Source organism: Hypanus sabinus, chromosome 21 (assembly GCF_030144855.1).
Source record: "Hypanus sabinus isolate sHypSab1 chromosome 21, sHypSab1.hap1, whole genome shotgun sequence".
Lineage (NCBI taxonomy): Eukaryota > Metazoa > Chordata > Chondrichthyes > Myliobatiformes > Dasyatidae > Hypanus > Hypanus sabinus.
In genome coordinates, this window is record NC_082726.1 from 36,480,060 (window position 1) to 36,499,614 (window position 19,555).

The 19,555-nt window shown below is 37.4% G+C and overlaps 1 protein-coding gene across 1 annotated transcript in view; it reads left to right on the forward strand.

Moving 5' to 3' along the window:
* sec31b (SEC31 homolog B, COPII coat complex component) overlaps nucleotides 1-19,555 on the forward strand; it is a 95,654-nt gene that overhangs the window by 51,735 nt on the left and 24,364 nt on the right. The window contains exons 15-21 of the mRNA XM_059946344.1: nucleotides 5,557-5,735; nucleotides 6,596-6,722; nucleotides 9,365-9,510; nucleotides 9,964-10,137; nucleotides 13,853-14,038; nucleotides 15,504-15,705; nucleotides 16,604-17,002. Of these exons, the coding sequence (XP_059802327.1) occupies nucleotides 5,557-5,735; nucleotides 6,596-6,722; nucleotides 9,365-9,510; nucleotides 9,964-10,137; nucleotides 13,853-14,038; nucleotides 15,504-15,705; nucleotides 16,604-17,002 (1,413 nt within the window). The remainder of the gene's footprint in view (nucleotides 1-5,556; nucleotides 5,736-6,595; nucleotides 6,723-9,364; nucleotides 9,511-9,963; nucleotides 10,138-13,852; nucleotides 14,039-15,503; nucleotides 15,706-16,603; nucleotides 17,003-19,555) is intronic.

A 19,555-nucleotide genomic window follows, 5' to 3' on the forward strand; every position in this document is an offset into this window, starting at 1 on the left:
TTTTTGAAAATTTTTTTTTGGTTTTGTTTAAGATGGCGGTATTTTTTTCTCTCTTGTCTTCTTCCTACAATGCATCGCTTATCATAGTTTAAATATATTTTTTGTTTTGTCTGGGTTATAACCCAATTTATAAGCTTTTAGTGATTATATTCTTTTTTTACAACTAAGTATATTAAGTAGTGTGGTTTTAGTATAGATTATAATTTTTAGGGTCGGGGTGGTTTTTTTTATATATATCCTTTATATACAGAGTGGTCTTCCACTGATATGGGGGTAGAATTAGTCTTATCTTTTCCTTTTTCTAGCCACAATTTGGCTTTTTCTTGTCTTCTTCTTGTGGGGGTGGGGAATGGTCTGTTTTCTAATTTTATTTCTCTTTTTACTAGTTTGTTTTAGTTTTTTCATTTGGGCTGTTTTTGAACTTCAAATATGTCTACGATGTCGTCACTTCCGGGTCAGCTCTTTATTTTTGTTCCTCTTCCGGGTGCATGAGTTTAAAATCTGGTTAACCCTTTTTATACCAAACGGTTGATTTTAGAATTATGGCTCAGACCATTAATTTTGTGTCTTGGAATACTAATGGTTTAAACCATCCAATTAAACGAAAGAAGATTTTCAAAGTATTCCAAAGACTTAATGCTCATATTATTTTTGTTCAAGAAATTCATGTGAGGAAAGAGGACAAATATCGCTTTTTTAGGTCTTGGCGGGGTCAACAGTATCATTCAAATTCGAATGCCAAAGTAAAGGGAGTTTCAATTTTTATTGACTCCTCTGTTGCATTTGTTCAACACGATATCCTTTCGGATCCGAATGGTAGATTTTTGTTAATTACGGGTTTACTTTGTAATAAAAAGGTTGCTATGGTTAATGTTTATGCTCCAAATGTGGATTGTCCTGATTTTTTTTAAGTCCTTGTTTACTTCTTTACCTAATCTAAATGAATATGTTAATAATGGGTGGTGACTTTAATTGTTGTTTGAATCGTTTGATGGATAAATCTTTATCTATTCAGACTTTACCCAATAAGTCAGCCACTTGTATTAACTCCTTTTTGTCTGATAATGGAGTTTTTGATATTTGGAGATTTCGGCATCCTAACGATAAAGAGTTTTCTTTTTACTCACATGTTTATCATTATTATTCGAGAATTGATTATTTTTTTATTGACTCTTGTTTTATTCCATCGGTAATCGGTTGTAAATATGATATTATAGTTATCTCTGACCATGCTCCATTAAAACTTTCTATTAAATTTACGGATACAGCTTCTAATGTTAGACAATGGCGATTTGACTCTACCTTACTGCAAGATCCGGACTTTATTAAATTTATGAAGGAACAGATCGATTTCTTCTTTTCAACTAATTCCACAGATGATATTTCTTGCGGAACACTTTGGGACACTTTTAAAGCGTATATACGTGGACAGATTATCTCTTACTCCGTTGGTTTGAGAAAACGCATTAAGAAGGAAACTCTTTTATTGGTTGATAAAATTAAAGAGATTGACAAGAAATATTTGATCACTCCTAGTAAGGAGCTTTACAAACAAAGGGTTGAACTTCAAATGGAACATAGTTTATTACTTACATCACCGATTGAAAATCAAATAATGAAAACCAGATCTGATTTTTATATACATAGTGATAAATCAGGTAAACTGTTAGCTAGTCAGTTGAAGAGTGCTTTGGTTAATCGTCAAATCACTAAGATTCGTCAGCAGAATGGGGATTTGACAGTTAACCATGAAGAGATAAATAAGTCATTTCAAGACTTTTATACCTCCCTGTATCAATCTGAATTCCCACAGGATCGTAATACCATGTGTGATTTTCTTGGGAAATTGGATTTTCCAAAATTATCATCCAATGATCTTTCAATATTAGATACTTCTATTACGGACGCAGAAATCAAAGGGGTTATTTCCTCAATGAATTCTGGGAAAGCACCAGGTCCAGATGGGTATACAGTAGAATTTTTAAAATGTTTTTCCGCTGCTCTTTCTCCTTGGTTATGCAGGGTTTTTAAGGAAGCGATTGGATTGGGGAATTTGCCACAATCTTTTTATAGAGTTTCTATTTCTTTAATACTGAAGAAAGATAAAGACCCTACTGATTGTGCATCCTATAGACCAATATCTTTATTGAATGTAGACTCCAAGATCTTTTCCAATTTACTGGCATCCAGGTTGGAGAAGGTTTTACCCCAAATTATTTCGGAAGATCAAACCGGTTTTATTAAAAATCGCTATTCTTTTTTCAATGTTAGGAGATTACTGAATATTGTTTACACTCCTTCACATAGCTCTTCAGAATGTGTTATTTCATTAGATGCGGAGAAAGCGTTTGATAGAGTTGAGTGGCCTTACTTATTTAATGTGTTGGAGAAGTTTAATTTTAGTCCGATATTCATTTCCTGGATGAAACTGATTTATCACACTCCAGAAGGGTCAGTGTTTACTCATAATCAAAGATCTCCCTTTTTTCGTTTATTTCGGGGCACTAGACAAGGCTGTCCTCTTAGCCCATTACTATTTAACATTGCTTTAGAACCCTTGGCAATTGCCATCAGAGAATCACAAGATATTTCGGGTATTAATCATGGTACAGATATTCATAAGTTACCTTTGTATGCAGATGATTTATTATTATTCATTTCTAACCCTGAGAAGTCTATTCCAGCAATTCTATCATTGTTGGCTCAATTTAGTGAGTTTTCTGGGTATAAGTTAAATCTTAATAAGAGTGAATTGTTTCCTTTGAATAGACAGGTCCCAATTTATGGAAATTTACCTTTTAAATTAGTTAATGATTCTTTTATTTACTTAGGGATTAAAATCACAAAAAATCATAAAGAATTATTTAGGTTTAATTTTTTACCCTTAATTGATCAGATTAAAGGTTTGTTTACTAAGTGGTCACCATTATCTTTATCTCTGATAGGTAGGATTAATGCTATTAAGATGGTTATTTTACCTAAGTTTTATATACTTTTCAAGCGGTACCAATTTTTATTCTGAAATCTTTTTTTATTAATGTTGATTCAAATATTTCCTCATATATATGGCAGAATAAAAATCCCAGGTTAGGTAAAATACATTTACAGAAGACAAAGAAGGAAGGTGGGTTAGCATTACCTAATTTCAGATTTTATTATTGGGCAGTTAATATTAGATATTTGTTATGTTGGTTGAAAGATTGGGATGGATCTTCTGGCCCTCATTGGGTGAGTTTGGAAATTAAATCGGTACCAGGTTATGCTCTGGGTTCTATTTTAGGGACTTCTCTCCCTTTTGCTCTTTCTAAATTGCCGAAACGAATTGACAATCCGATAGTTAAACATACTTTACGTATTCAACATACTTCAATTTCGGAAATTTTTCGGGTTGACTCAATTCGTTTAAAATATTCCTATTGTATCTAATTGCTTTTTCCACCCTTCAATTATAGATCAAGCTTATTCGGCTTGGAAAACTAAGGGATTACTAAGATTTTCTGATTTATTTTTGGACAATTGTTTTATGTCTTTTGAGCAATTATCTAATAAATATAATTTGCCTAGATTTCATTTTTTTAGATATTTACAGATTAGGCATTTTTAAAGTACTGTACTTCCTACGTTTCCAAATTTTGTGTCTTCGGATATTTTGGAGAGTTTGTTTGAATTAAACCCTTTTCAAAAAGGGCTTATATCAAAACTTTATAATATAATTATGAAGATATGTTCAGATAAAAAATGATTGGGAAAGAGAGCTTAATCTTATTACTCCTTTTGAGAATTGGGATAGAATTCTTCAATTAGGTTAATACATCTTCTATATGTGCCAAACATTCATTAATACAATTTAAGGTTGTAGATAGGATAAATTATAGCTCACTTTTATTCTTATATAAATCCTATTTGTGATAGATGTCAATTTGAAACTGCATCTTTAACTCATATGTTTTGGTCATGTCTGCTTTTGAAAAAATATTGGAAAGATATTTTTGATATTAGCTCTGCGGTATTAAACATCGATTTACAACCCCATCCTATTACCGCAATTTTTGGTTTACCAATGATGGACTTGCTGCATTTATCTTCTTCTGCATGTCGAATGATTGCACTTCTCACTCTGATGGCTAGAAGATCTATTTTGCTGAATTGGAAGGAAATTAATCCTCCCACTGTATTTCATTAGTTTTCTCAAACTATGTTATGTTTAAATTTAGAAAAAATTAGAAGTTGTGTATTTGATACTTCTATTAAATTTGAAAAGATATGGAGACCATTTATTCAATATTTTCATATGATGTAATATGACCCTGTTCCAGGCTTATTTGATTTTCCAGCTTTAATCTTATTTATGTTGAGAGGATCGGAGTTGGTGACACTGATGATTATGTATTCTTGTGAGATATTATAGACAGCCCTTTTTTTTTCCTTTTCTAATTTTTCTTTCTTATCTTTTTTCTTTTTTTGCTTTTTTTTCTTATTAGCTATTAGATTAGTAGTTTAGTTATTTTTGCATAATATATTTTTTTCTTTTTTCTGTGTTTTTTTTCTATATTGTATATTATGAAATACCTAGATTTACCTTGTTCATATATATACTGTATGGTTCATGTTTTGGGAAAACTCATTTATATTGTAATTATTGTTTATGTATTCTTTCATGTGCAATGGGAATTTGTATGTTTGTAATCCCTTTATTAATATATCAATTCTATTTTGTACATATTATAAATGATAATAAAAAGATTGAAAAAGAAAGAAAGTTTTATACTCCTGCATTCTCCCCACACTGTTCCTGTGCCAAGGAAATTTTATCTGCCTCCATTTTGAATATATTCAGCTACTTAGCCTTTATAGTCCTCTCCTGGTAAATTCCACAGGCTCCCCACCTTTTGAATACCAGAGACTCTGTCTCAAGCCACAGAAGATTTAGGGCTGAGATGAACAATGAGATTCCTCATCCATGGAGAACATCTCCCCAGTCTACCTTTCCCTATCAGAATTTTGTAATTTTAATTTAGACCCCCTTTTCACCCTTCCAAATTAATATAAACATAATCAGTCTCTTTGCGGTCTCACCATCATCTCATGATAGCTTCATTATTGACAGTCATGCTTTCACCCACCCAAACACACAAGCTCTTCCAACTTGATCCCACTTCTTCCGTAAGGTCTTTTAAAACATGGTTTTATATTTTTTTCATGTCATTTCTTGGAACACTTCCAGCATTTACCCAATATCTGATTCCTCACATCTAAGAGTTTTTTGAAAATGTTATATTTAAGCATTTAGAAAAAGTAAATGTTGGAAACCAGAAAGATTGTTTTTTTTCACGTTGATGCCAAACCATTTGAACAATTCCAGCATTTTATTTTAATTTTCAGCAACTGTAATATTTTGGTATTAAATGTTCTAAGTTCTTAGAGTGAATTAATTAAAATAGTCCATGATGCCCGAGTTATATGCCATGTATATTCTAGAGGGGGTTAAGATTAAAAGGGTTCTTCTTGACCCCACAGTGGTCTACTTGCTAAAGGAGTCATTTGTTTATTTTTCAGATACTGATGGGTTGATCAGCCAAGCCTTGCTGATAGGAAACTTTGAAGGTGCTGTTGAATTATGTCTCAAGGATGACCGTTTTGCAGACGCCATCATACTTGCTATTGCTGGGGGTGAAGAGCTTCTTACACAGACACAGAATAGGTACTTTGCTAAAAGGAAGACCAAAATTTCACGGGTAAATGTCACTTCAGTCTGTCTTCATTCATTCTAAAATAATGCACTCAGGAAGAAACATTATGTGCAGTGTGATGTGTTTTAGCTCTTCAACTCTTGTGAACTGAGTTTAAATTCTTCTGAGGCTACTATGCTTCTCACTAAATTATGTTGAAAAAATCATAACACTAATGCAACTTGCATTGATATGAGCATCCCACTGGTCTGGTGGTGGATAGTGTCAGATTAAGTTTGTGGTTGTTCTCTGTGTGTTTGCGGTAAACACTTTGGAATAGAGTACAAGTAGATCTGACTGTAGTGTAATGTGGCAGTGTATAGCCTGTTATAAAATGATAAATACTGATATTGCAAAAGAAGTGGGGATATGGTTATTCACAACCACCTGGTGTAGGAATACTTTACTGGCTGCCTACATCCATTATCCACAACAATAGAGAAGCAGCAAAGTTCGAAACAATTGTTCTGGAGCAAAAAAATAAGATTACAGGACAATGTGTATTCAATTTCATCTGAAGGTTGATGGCATTTAATTTAGTATTGTATATCAATTAACCACAGCCACCACTTACTCCTGCTCACACTGCATCAGAATATGTGGATCCTGGATCAGCTTCCACAGCTAGCTGAGACAACCCTTTAGAACATTATACTCAACCTGAGCGATCTCACTACTACTCTTGCTCAAGTTGATTTCAATGATTCAGTGGACCTGTTTTTAACATTATTTTTCTTGGTGGTAAGAGTTTCTTGACAGCACATTTTGTAAACTGATTGGTCTAATAAGGAATTTTATGTAACTCTTGAGTATAGTGCTAACTTTATCTTGATAGAATACACAATTTAGTAACTCTCTTCTTGCAGCTTGTGTCTTCTGTAGTTACCCATAATTGGAGAGACATAGTAGAATCATGTGATCTGGACAATTGGAAAGAAGCTTTGGCTGCTCTGTTGACTTATGCTAAACCAGAAGCATTCCCATCTCTGTGTGGTAGGTTGCTGCCTCCGTGTTTGTTTTTGCTCATCTTTCCTTGCCAGTGTTGTACTCTTTAAAGAATTGCTTCTGAATTGTAAATATGTAATGGGGATTGAAGTACCTAGTGGTATGCAAAAGTTTGGGCACCCTTGGTCAAAATCTCTGTTACTGTGAATAGCTAAGCGAGTAAAAGATGACCTGATTTCCAGAAGGCATAAAGATGACACATTTCCTTAATGTTTTAAGCAAGATTACTTTTTCATTTCCATCTTTTACAGTTTGAAAATAACAAAAAATGAAAAGGGCCCAAAGCAAATGTTTGGGCACCCTGCATGGTCAGTACTTAGTAAATATCACTTTGGCAAATATCACAGCTTGTAAACGCTTTCTGTAGCCAGCTAGGAGTCTTCCCATCCTCGTTTGGGGGATTTTCGCCCATTCTTCCTTGCAAAAGGCTCCTAGTTCTGTGAGATTCTTGGGCCATCTTGCATGCACTGCTGTTTTGAGGTCTATCCACAAATTTTTGATGATGTTTAGGTTGGGACTGTGAGGGTCATGGCAAAACCTTCGGCTTGCTTCTCTTGAGGTAGTGTGGATTTTGAGGTGTATTTAGGATCATTATCCTGTTGTAGAAGCCATCCTCTTTTCAGTTTCAGCTTTTTTACAGACGGTGTGATGTTTGCTTCCAGAATTTGCTGGTATTTAATTGAATTCATTCTTCCCTCTATCAGTGAAATGTTTCCCATGCCACTGGCTGCAACACAAGCCCAAAGCATGATCAATCCACCCCCGTGCTTAACAGTTGGAGAGGTGTTCTTTTCATGAAATTATGCACCCTTTTTTCTTCAAACATACCTTTCTTCATTGCGGCTATAAAGTTCTATTTTAACTTCATCAGTCCACAGGACTTGTTTCCAAAATGCATCAGGCTTGTTTAGATGTTCCTTTGCAAACTTCTGATGCTGAATTTTGTGGTGAGGATGCAGGAAAGGTTTTCTTCTGATAACTTTTCCATGAAGGTCATATTTGTGCAGGTGTCGCTGCACAGTTGAACAATGCACCACCACTCCAGAGTCTGCTAAATCTTCCTGAAGGTCTTTTGCGGTCAAATGGGGTTTTGATTTCCCTTTCTAGTAATCCTACGAGCAGTTCTCTCAGAAAGTTTTCTTGATCTTCCAGACTTCAACTTGACCTCTACCATTCCTGTTAGCTGCCATTTCTTAATTACATTATGAACTGAGGAAACAGCAACCTGAAAACGCTTTGCTATCTTCTTATAGCCTTTTCCTGCTTTATGGGCATCATTTATTTTAATTTTCAGAGTGCTAGGCAGATGCTTAGAGGAGGCCATGGCTGCTGATTGTTGGGACAAGGTTTGAGGAGTCAGGGTATTTGTAAAGCTTTGAAATTTGCATCACCTGGTCTTTCCTAACGATGTCTGTGAAAAAGCCATAGCCCTAACAAGCTAATTAAGGTCTGAGACCTTGGTAAAAGTTATCTGAGAGCTCAGATCTCTTGGGGTACCCAAACTTTTGCATCCCTCTGGAGTTCTATAGATGCAGGAAGCTCATCGCCTAAACAAGCTGTACTTGAAGATGACCTTACTTAATGCATACAGGTGATTTGACCATTTGTAAATAGGATGATTTCCTGATGAACATAAGTTGATAAAAAGCCAGTGGTAATTGGATAGCATTTAGACATAAAACCAGTGACTGATTTGTCTTGTCCTTACATGGCACGTGGATTAATTTAATGTTCCCTCTTGGTGCTTAGGCTGAGGGAAACCTACAGTACGGGACAGGAGAACAGAAGCTGAAATAAGTATAGAAGAGTATAGTAAGATGAGATCTTACTCATAAACAGTAATGGGCAGCTCCTGAAATTAATATGACACGTTAATATGATAAGAGTGAACAGCACTTCTACCTGTATGGTCCTAGTTGTTCAGTGTAGAATAGGTGTTGATTAGCAAATGTTATGTAGTTGTCAGTATGCAATAAGAGGAAATGCTTTTGACAGAATGACTGATTCTCATTTCACATAGTATCCAATATATTCCACTAGGTGTCAGTCATGGTTCAGTTGGGAAAGTCAGGTTTTAGGTTTGTTCACCGCAGGACTTGTACACAAAATTTTAGGCTGACATTCCAGTACAAGATGGAGGTGCTATTATCTTATTAAATCCTGGATTTTTCTGGCCTCTATAGTTTAGCTAATCCCGAGATAGGTATAGAAGAGTATAGTAAGATGCCATGTTAACACCAGTACTCATAAACAGTGGCAGGCTTTAGGCTATTTGGCTGTTGCTTGCACCAGCATTTAGTGAGATTGTGCATCATCTTTAAACAGTACCAATTTCTTGCAGTAAACCCATTTGATTCTTAACAAAATACTAATTTATTCTCTCTGCTTTGAGGATGTATCTTCAACCTAAAATCATCATCTCTGTTTCTTTTTCCACAGATGTTGCCTGACTTGTCTGTGTTCCCAACGTTTTTTATTTGTGTGTGTGTGTTTTTAATATATAAAATAAATTTGGATTTCTCATCAGCCAAATTCATTTTAATCTGCAGATTAAGGTCTGCACAGTAAAGTAATATTTCTAATGAACGGTCTTTATTAACCTCTGGGTCCTTTGGGGTCCTCTTCTACAGATACTCTAGGATCCCGGCTAGAGATGGAAAATGATGGGCAACTGTGTATGCAGGCATGCCTTTGTTATACCTGCTCTGGAAATGTTGAGAAACTAGTGGAATGTTGGGTGAAGACTCATGAAAGCTCTACTCCGCTTTCACTAGAGGTAGGAGGTCATGGTTCAGATCGTTAGTTACTTAATTTTCAATGTATCTCACCTGCAGTTTCCAGAATTAAATTCCTGCAAAGCTTAGAGGGTGGATTTAACTGCAGTGAATTAAAAATATGTTTAAAATCAGGAAAAATTAATATTGGAGTGAACATTGTCTTTACCCCTTTTCTCACATGTTAATTGCCCCGATTTAACATTCTTTTCTCGGTATTGAAAATGTGCTACACTTATTTTGAAATGCTTGCTGTTGACATTAGCTATAAAAATAATCTAAAACAAAGTGAAAGTAATTAGATCTTCTAGTATTTTTCTAGTAAATGGTAAATAACTGTGGTGTTAGTGCAATTGATGAGTTATTCACAGTATTCAGTTCAGACAAATGCAGTATTATAGTGGGCATAGTAATTGACACTTTACATTGTTGGTCATCTTTTCTCTCTTTATCAGGATCTAGTGGAAAAGATTATGATCTTGCAGAAGGCGATTGAGTTACTCCAGGGCATAGACAGGGCTGCGGAGGGCCCAGTCTTTGCAAAGAAACTCACACAATATGCCAGTTTACTGGCTGCTCAAGGGAATTTGGAAGCAGCCATGAGCTACCTCCCTTCCACTTCAGATCAGGTTTGCTTTGGTGTTATTATTATTGTATTTGCAATTTAAGATAAAAAGATCATATGGCTATTCATACCAATACCCAATCATTTATAACATCAAGGTTTAATAGATATGCAGAAGCTGGCAGGATTCTTATTACACAAACCACGTCCCAGCCTTGTTGTGAAATTAATGTTGGGTTCATAATTGAATATGTAAATGCTATTTTCCGTAAGTTTATATGGAAGATTGAGGGTTGAAGTTGATGAGTTAGGTTTTATGATGATTTTAATTCAAGCTTGTTTGAAGGAAAATTGGGTTTATTCATTTAATCATTGCATTAGAAATGTGCTAAATGTTGTAGGCATATTGTACAGGCAGGTACAATTACACAGGAACGGATTGGACCTTTTATCTGGTGGCAGAGTGCCTACGTCTTCTCTGATGGCTCAATTGCCTTGATCATTCCAACCTAGGCTTGCCTTTGACAAACCTTCCAGTGTTTAGCAGAGTGACAGACAAGGGCTTGAGTATTTATATGTTTATATGTTACTTAAAGGCACAGTCTTTTACCCTATTCACCAGCCCAAGATGGCACCGGTGAACCACGGGCTGCTTGCAAGACTTCGAAACCTACCTTCTGAATTATATTCATGTAATCTGCAGCCTATAGTTTCTCTTCAAGCAACATACTTTTGATTTGTCTCAATGAACTAGCAATATCACAATCTGCTGATGGATTCAAGCATGCAGGTATGGCATCTTAACATCACCACAGCTGGAGGAGGGGAGGACTGCAAGCCAGGCTGAGACACCAAGCAATGAAGGTTCTACCCAGTATCTTGTTAGCAAATGTACAATCGCTGGAGAACAAGATTGAAGACCTAAGGGCAAGATTGCAGTGTCCGATGGAAATGAGGAATTGCTGCTTTCTGTGTTTTGCAGAGACATGACTCACTCCAAACATGCATGATTGGGCAATCAGACCCGAGGGCCTCTTGATACACAAGATGAATCAACTTGCAGTTTCGGAGAAGACAAAAGATGGGGGTCTGTGTTTCATGATAGAATCTCCGTGGTGCCTAGACACAGCGGTCTTGGTCTTGTTGTACTCTTGTTCTCCCAACCTGGAACATCTAAATTAAGTGCTGGCCATGCTATTTACCAAGACAGCTCCCCCATGATCCTGAACACAATTTACATGCTGCCAAATGCCGACATTAACCAGCCATGAGATATTGAATGCTGCCATCACCAAGCAAGAAACTGCCCACCCCAATGCATTTCATATCATAGTCGGGGACTTCAATCAGGCCTGTCTGAAGAAATCTTTGCCCAATTATCATGAGTGGTGTATAACCTGCAGCACCAGAAATCACAACACACTAGACAGCTGCTATATTATGATTAGCAATGCCTACCATTCCATGCCATGACCATATTTTGGGAAATCTGATCATCTGGCTGTCCTCCTACCTACCTACATACATACAGGTGGAGGCCAAAGATCCAAGGCTCCATAGGGATAATAAAGAGTTGGTTGCGAGAGGCAGAGAAGCAGCTACAGGGTTGCTTTGAGTTGAATTAGGCAGTGTTTAAGGGATTCATTTGAGGATCTGAATGGATATACCATGGTTGTCACGGACTATATTATAACGGTCATGGATAAGCGTGTCCCTGCAAAATCATTCTGAGTCTTGTCCAACGAGAAGTACGTCAATGTAAGGGTGTGTTCAAAAAGGTCAGTGATATGCTTATCAAACCTTGACCGCAGAAGGACCAAGGTGTCCTTAATTGGAACTCTCGTCAACAGGGACACCATATTGAAACTGACCATTATGTCCTCCAGGGTCAGCAGGATGTTGGTTATAATTTTTATGAAGTTGGTCGAATTTGTGATGTGGTGCTTACAGCCCCCAACAAAGGAGAACAGCGTGGTCATTAAATGCTTAGCGAGGTAGTAAGTCACAGAATCTATCACACTGATGATGAGCTTTGGGGAAGCCCATAAAGTCTTGGTGGTACAGGCACCTGAGGTAGAAGTGTCCCGTTTATCCCTGCTGGCAGTTCGGATTCCTTCAGTAAGGCGGAGGTCACCTTCACTCTCAAATTGGTAGGATCGCACTGTAGAACTCTGTAGGCCAGACCATCCAGAACCTGTGGGACTTTCCTGTGGTATTCCTCCAAGGATGTTTCATTTCCTTTGTCAGCTGGTAAAATGATGACTGGGTTTTGCCAGAGGGCTAGTCGCCTTCCTTTTGTAATGTTCGGTTTCGGCAGAACGGCCATTTTGAGGGCCATGCAGTCATCCATCCTTACCTCCTCCATGGTATCCGGTGGTTTTTGCATTGCTTGCTCTACTCCGCCAGTGTAGTCCTGATAAGGTACAGTTCCTGGGGACTGGAGCAAAGTTTAGCCCCTTGGCTGTCATTTTAACCATCCCTTTATCTACCATTTTTCACTCTTTTGTGGTCCATGTTAGTCTTCTTAACATCTTACAACTAGAAATGCGTTTTACTGTACTTTTACTTAAGCAATGCATCACCCTTTACACATTTCATAATGATGTGGTTACATTCTACATCCTAGTTTTTCAATCAAAATGGATCCTTAGTTACCCAAATTGTTATTAATATGTCATGTATGTCATTATCTTAATGACGAGGCTTTTTTCTGCATATTATTTAAGATAAATTAAGCTTGGATTGAGTACATATGTAGGTTTCCCTGGTGAGGGTGGGAGGAAGCGGTGGGGGGGATGTCAGAAACCAACTGGCTAGACATTTAAGGATTGATCTCAGAAAATACTTATCAAATGGACAACAAAATCTGCAGCACTTCTGGTGGGGGGGGGGGAGGAAGAGAAGTTGGAGTTAAGATTGCTGAACATGGGTTGAGCGAAAATTGAGGAACCAAAACGGACAAAGCAATCACTGTTTAGCTGTATACTGTATGTGAGTACAGGTTGAATGACAATAAACTTGAACTTAATGGGGTCACTGCCTGGTATCAGATTAGGTGCATCTAATCAACCATATTTAAAAAGATGTGTTGCTTCTTTGACACTGTAATTCACAATTTATATACATTTACTCAGACATATAATTTTAAAAAGCACTGAAAAGGCACCTGTTCGCCAAATTTGAAAATAATTGTTGTGAAATTAGATGAACTGAAATATTCTAATCCTTTTAAATTGCAATTTTATGTATAAAGTTTTGTTTTTGTTACTACTTTTTCAAGATTTGTGAAATGCATACCAAATTTTGATTGTAGTAATAAGACGGGAAGAAAGATTCTGTTAACTTCCCTGGCTGATAACTGATAACTTAAAAATCAGCCAAAAAACTAAAGCGTATGGCAATGAATGACATTTAATTTTGTATTTGAAGATTTAGTGATTGTAAATATCCATTTATACATTGATCAACAAAACAATGAGTGTTGTCTTAGATTACCTATTAGAGATATATTAATAGGCATGTGTGAGGGATATGGTTATAGGGAAGTAAGGAAGGAAATGGGAATGGCATAGATCTGAGAGCCTACATATAGTTGATGAGCTGAATGGTCTTTAGTATGTTGTTAAGAAGCAAGTTCCTCAAATTATTATTTCACAATTGTGTTCTACTAAGACGTTTTACAGCAGGATGCCACCCATCAAATCTTAGTTGTTTTTATCTTCTTGTTTTTCAAGTATCCGAATGTACTTTACCTCAAAAGACTCAATTACCTCTTTTAGTTTATAATACTCCAGCTCCGAGACAGACTGTTCCACGCTCAAGGTGAAGCTATGATGGGTCAACAGCCACCTCCTTTTCCGTTTAACCGGGTTCTGACAAGAAGTCCACATCCAACTGCTTCTCCTGCTGCCGCTCCAGCTCGTCAGACACCACCTCAACGGACAAATCAGCAACCATCCCAGCAGGTAGGTAGCACAGTGCCATCCCAACTGAACTTATTTTGTGATGTTTCTCCCCATTCTGTGTACACATCTTTGTTCTGTTCCTGTTTACTTGGCCCTGCATCTCCATGAATATTCTTTGCTGGGTTTTACATATTTTTCACCCTACCTTTTGCGTAGTGTGGTTGCACATTTCAACATTTGGCTCAGGTATCACTATGAATGCATCCATCAACTCACTGGATGAGTGAACAAAGATCTGAATGTTCAAAAACATTTGGACTATTAGCAATTATATGTTAAATGTATTTCATTACTTATTCCTAGGTGTACTTCAATATTTTTGTGTAATTTATTGTTACCTCTCTTGAACTTGCTGTGGTAACTTTTCCATTGATATTCTCAACATTCTCTACATTTGCTCCCAGCTACATTGTGCACTCTGCATGACTTGCTCTCTTGTACTTGTCCAAACTTTTAAATTCATACTTTTCATTACATCCATTATATTCTGCATGAGTTATTTTTAGTATATGTGCATTTTGTCACTTTGCTCCATTAACTGTTTTTTTTTAAACTTACATTAAAATTTTGACAAACACGAGGAAATTTGCAGATGCTGGAAATTTGAGCAACACACACAAAATGCTGGTGGAACACAGCAGGCCAGGCAGCATCTATAGGGAGAAGCGCTGTCGATGTTTCAGGCCAAGACCCTTCGTCAGGACTAACTGAAAGGAAAGATAATAAGAGAATTGAAAGTAGGAGGGGGAGGGGAAAATGTGAAATGATAGGAGAAGACCGGAGGGGGTGGGGTGAAGCTGAGAGCCAGAAAGGTGATTGGCAAAAGAGATACAGAGCTAGAGAAGGGAAAGGATCATGGGATGGGAGGCCTAGGGAGAAAGAAAGGGGGTGGGGAGCACCAGAGGGAGATGGAGAACAGGCAGAGTGATGGGCAGAGAGAGAAAGAGAAAAAAGGAGGGGGGAAGAAAAAAGAAATAAATATATTAGGGATGGGGTAAGAAGGAGAGGAGGGGCATTAACGATAGTTAGAGAAGTCAATGTTCATGCCATCAGGTTGGAGGCTACCCAGCTGGTGTATAAGGTGTTGTTCCTCCAACCTGAGTGTGGCTTCATCTTGACAGTAGAGGAGGCCATGGATAGACATATCAGAATGGGAATGGGACGTGGAATTAAAATGTGTGGCCACTGAGAGATTCTGCTTTTTCTGGCGGACTGAGCGTAGGTGTTAAGCAAAACAGTCTCCCAGTCTGCGTCGGGTCTCACCAGTATATAAAAGGCCACACCAGGAGCACCAGACACAATATACCACACCAGCCGACTCACAGGGAATTTTGAAAATTTTGTAATTGCAGTGTGCAATCTAGACTATTTTGATTGAAATTTGAATTAATAAAGTTATTTGTGAGACTTGTTGAGTAAATTTATGTATATTGATCCCATTTGTAATCTCAGTTTTTGTCTTTAGTCTCCATATCAGGTGCCGTTTTGTTCCCAGACCCAAGTCCGTCCATCAGCTCCAACAGTATTTACTCCACACCTTGCCCCTGTAGCATCTCCATTTGCTCCCTCAGCTCAGGGCATTGCTGGAAGCACCACCAATATCCACTCCAAATCAGGAGGAACACACCCCACCTATCCACAACATCCTACCACAATGTCAGCACAAGGTAATCTGTTTCATAGATGGGTTGATGTACCTTTTAAATTTATTGGAAATAGTGTTAAATGATTATTTTCTTAGTCATTGAAAAGGAGGTATGTTTAAGGGATAATGCATTTAGATATGAATAAACTAATTCCTATTAAAATATCATACATGTAAGTTCCTATTTTATAATTTAGTGGTGATCAGTGTTTACCATATGGGAAGTGGGATGTTTTTTTGTCTTCAATTTTTGATGTTTGTGATGAGTCATAAATACACAGCAAGCACTTATTCAGCCCTTCCCCAGCAGTGATAGCAACTCAGACTTCACAAAGGACAATTCCATTCTATCTATCAGTTGTTTTCTCTATAAATGTCTGTTTTGAACCATATCCATGGAGACAGATTGAGACAGTCCACCAATACTTGTCCAATCTCACCCACGTACAATGTTTTAATTCCACCAATGTGGCTGAATTGAACCCAAAAAAAGAAAATCTGTTCTCTAAGCTACCAGTTCATCCAGGACTTTGATGTTGCAGTAACTGAAAAATATATTAAATAGAAAAACATGAAAAGGTTGTGCCACTTTAACTGCAAATCTCCAGTTTCACCAAGTATTTTTCTTGGCTGCAAATTCCCATTAGATTTGGTGGTTCAGTGCATTTTCATCTGCTTGAGATCTTCAGTATTTTCAGTTCAAAGTACTCTTAGTATCCACTGAAGTTCAGTCTGATCCCACCATTTTCTGAGTTGGGGTGGCATATAAATAAAGAGAAATGCTCTGCTCATGAAGTTTTAAATGAAGGATATTGTTGCTGAAGGGTGAATATCAGGAAAGAGAAAAATATTGTAACATAGTTTTGTAATATTTTCACTTAATTTAAATATACTTTTGTGTTTTTCTTTTTTTCCCATAGCATTTTCACAATACCAGAATTATGGACAGCCAAAAATTCCTTCAAGTGGATTCCCATCCTATCCTCTACAGCAGCCTTTGCCAGGTTCAGGATTGACTGGTCCATCTCAACCTACAGCCTCGCTGAGTGGTCCTACAATGCCTAGTATATCTATGTCAGGACCATTATTAATGGCCCCAGCTTCAGTGCCATCTTATCAGCCCTCCAGCACTTTACCACCGTGTACACAGCCTGGACCAATGCCAGCTTATCCAGGACAACATCAGCATCAAGTTCACCCTCCTACATCTCTATCAGGCATTCATCCTGCTTTTCCCCATCCCTCTGGAACAGGAGGCCCAGGAGTTGCTCCTTCCAAACCATTCGCAGCTGCAGCTGTTCCCCCTCCTCCTCAAACAGGTATTTAGCTAATAACTGTACCACAAGATGACTATTTGTGTAGTTTAATGGCATACTTAGTCTGACTATATTTCTCATTACTACATTGTTTGTGTCTGTCTGTCTGCCCATCCACACATAGAAGACATGTACAAAGAAATCACAGTAAATTTACTCAGGTAAACAAAAGTTAAAGGTGGATTTAAATTGTAATTCATGAACGTATTCCATAATTCTATACTAAAATAATTAAAATGTGGGCAGGGCTTAGCACATCATACAACAGCTGTGGTGAGAGCAACAGACTGGAGCTGATGAAGACAGGAAATTAACCTGTTAATTCTGATTCTCTCTCCACAGGTGCCCTAAGAATTTCCAGCATTTTTCTGTTTCTTTTTAGAATTCCAACCATTAGTATTTTGCTTTTTAACTAATTCTTTGGAACTTGGTTTAAATGAAGGAGGAAAGTCTATTGTGGAAAATCTCAGAGCAACTTGAAAGTGAGCATATATACATGTTTCAACAATTCACTGCCTCACTAGTTTTGAACATTGCACTTCTAAGGTTTAAATTTACAAAAATGTTTATATTTTTTCCCCTGCTGTTTCAGTTCCATTTGCAAAACATGGGTCAACTTATGTTGCTCTTCTAGTAGTCCAGCTATTTGGCTGAAGAACAGTATTAGATTTGGATGAATCTTCTTGCTAGTCTTTCTCAGGGTGACAGTTGAGATATGACAAGTAAAACTTTGCAGAATGATGCAGAAGTATATGAGTCATTGCTAATTTCCAACAGTTCCAATAATATCTGTACTGGTACGTTACCTAGAGGACATTGAAATGTCCTAGGATAATAAGAATTTTTAAAAAATACTTTAGTCCTCCTCATCTGGGTAGATACCACTTTGACAAGCTGTTCCCTGAAGTATTAGGTAGAATGTTTAATATGGTCCACCACATTTCTCAAGTTACAATGAAGGTGGTTCCAGTAAGATGGTGATGCCAACGTTGCAGCGGCCTCTCCGGGTCCATCCTAAAGTGTAATTGTTCATCCTTTAAATTTTTTTTATGATTGAAAGACACTGCTGGATATTAAGAACACCTAGTGCTACAGGTCCACTCCATCGGCAAGTTGCTCAATAAAAGGTTCAAAGGATTATTTTATTGTCAAGAGTATGCATGTACAATACAACTCTGATATTTGTCTACTCTAGATAGCCATTAAATACAGAAAGACCATGGGTATTGATGAAAGAAAAGACATCAACTTCCCCCCACATGAAAAAGAAAAGGAGCAAAACCTGCAGACCCCAAAGTCCCCCTCCCCACAGCAAAAAGTGGCCACGATAATGATCACCTACCCCTTAGACATAACAATCCCTGACCCCCTCACCCATTCAGCAGTTGTCCACAAGAAAGAGAACACCGAAAAACTGAAGGAAATCAATATAAGGTACAATGCAATAATCACATAAATTCCAAACACTGCCAATCCAGTTGCTGACAGTCTTTGTTGGGAGCCATCACTGCCACCCTCCACATTCACCTCGATGCTTCAGTCTTCCTCGCCGCTTCAAGGTGAAGTCATTCATGGTCCCACATCTTGTCTCTGGTCTTCCCCCTGTCTCTGAGCTCCACAAAGCAGCTCTCCGGACACAGCATAGCACTAGATTCTTCAATCCAGATCCAAACTGTACATCACAGGCACTAACAGTTTGCAGCAGCAATGGAGCTGGACTTGTTGCATACCACGTTGTCTCTTGAATTTGTTGGATACTGTTGTTGTACAGAGGCAGTGTGCAGTCCAACAAATGATGCAGATTTTTGTCTTGGATGTTTTTATTGTGATTTCAAGATGCTGTTAGATATTGGTAATGTAGAATACTGCAAGCCCGTTTCATTGGTGAAACTGAAAACAAGAGAGTTACATTGTCTCAGTTCCTGCACAAGCTAGGCCTTCATACTGCGGTGTTGCCTTTTTGCAGCCACCCACGAGAGGGAATGTTGGAGGTGATGTGGGAGAGAGCAGAGGCCTCTGTGGGTACACTGGAGTCTGTACGAGGTTGGGGGCTGGCCCCTTCTGTCAGTTCTAATCTCCACTATTTGCTTGCTGTTGCTCTCCATTATTTGCTCAGTGGAAGACAAGTTGTACTAGGACAATATCCCATACACCCATCAGTCTATATGCCATGTCATTCAGTTACTTGGGCTTTATTATTTTCTGTGACTGTATGGTTTTCTGCTATTTTAACTAAATGTGTAATATGTGCTGTATGCCGTTGGTACTGTTTTGCACCTTGGCCCCAAAGGAACACTATTTTGTTTGGCTATATTTATGGGTATGATTGAATGACAATTAAACTTAAACTTGAGAAGAAATCTTAGAATTTTAACTATGAAATTAAAAATCATATGATATATTGCTGTTTTTTAAATTACTATTCTCATGTGATTTATAGTTTGGTGGATCCCATATCCATCTCTCTATATTTTTTGAGGTGAGTTAAAGTTTGTAATAGACTGTCATCTACATGTAATGATTCATATCATCTTTTGATGGGAATTTCCACATTAA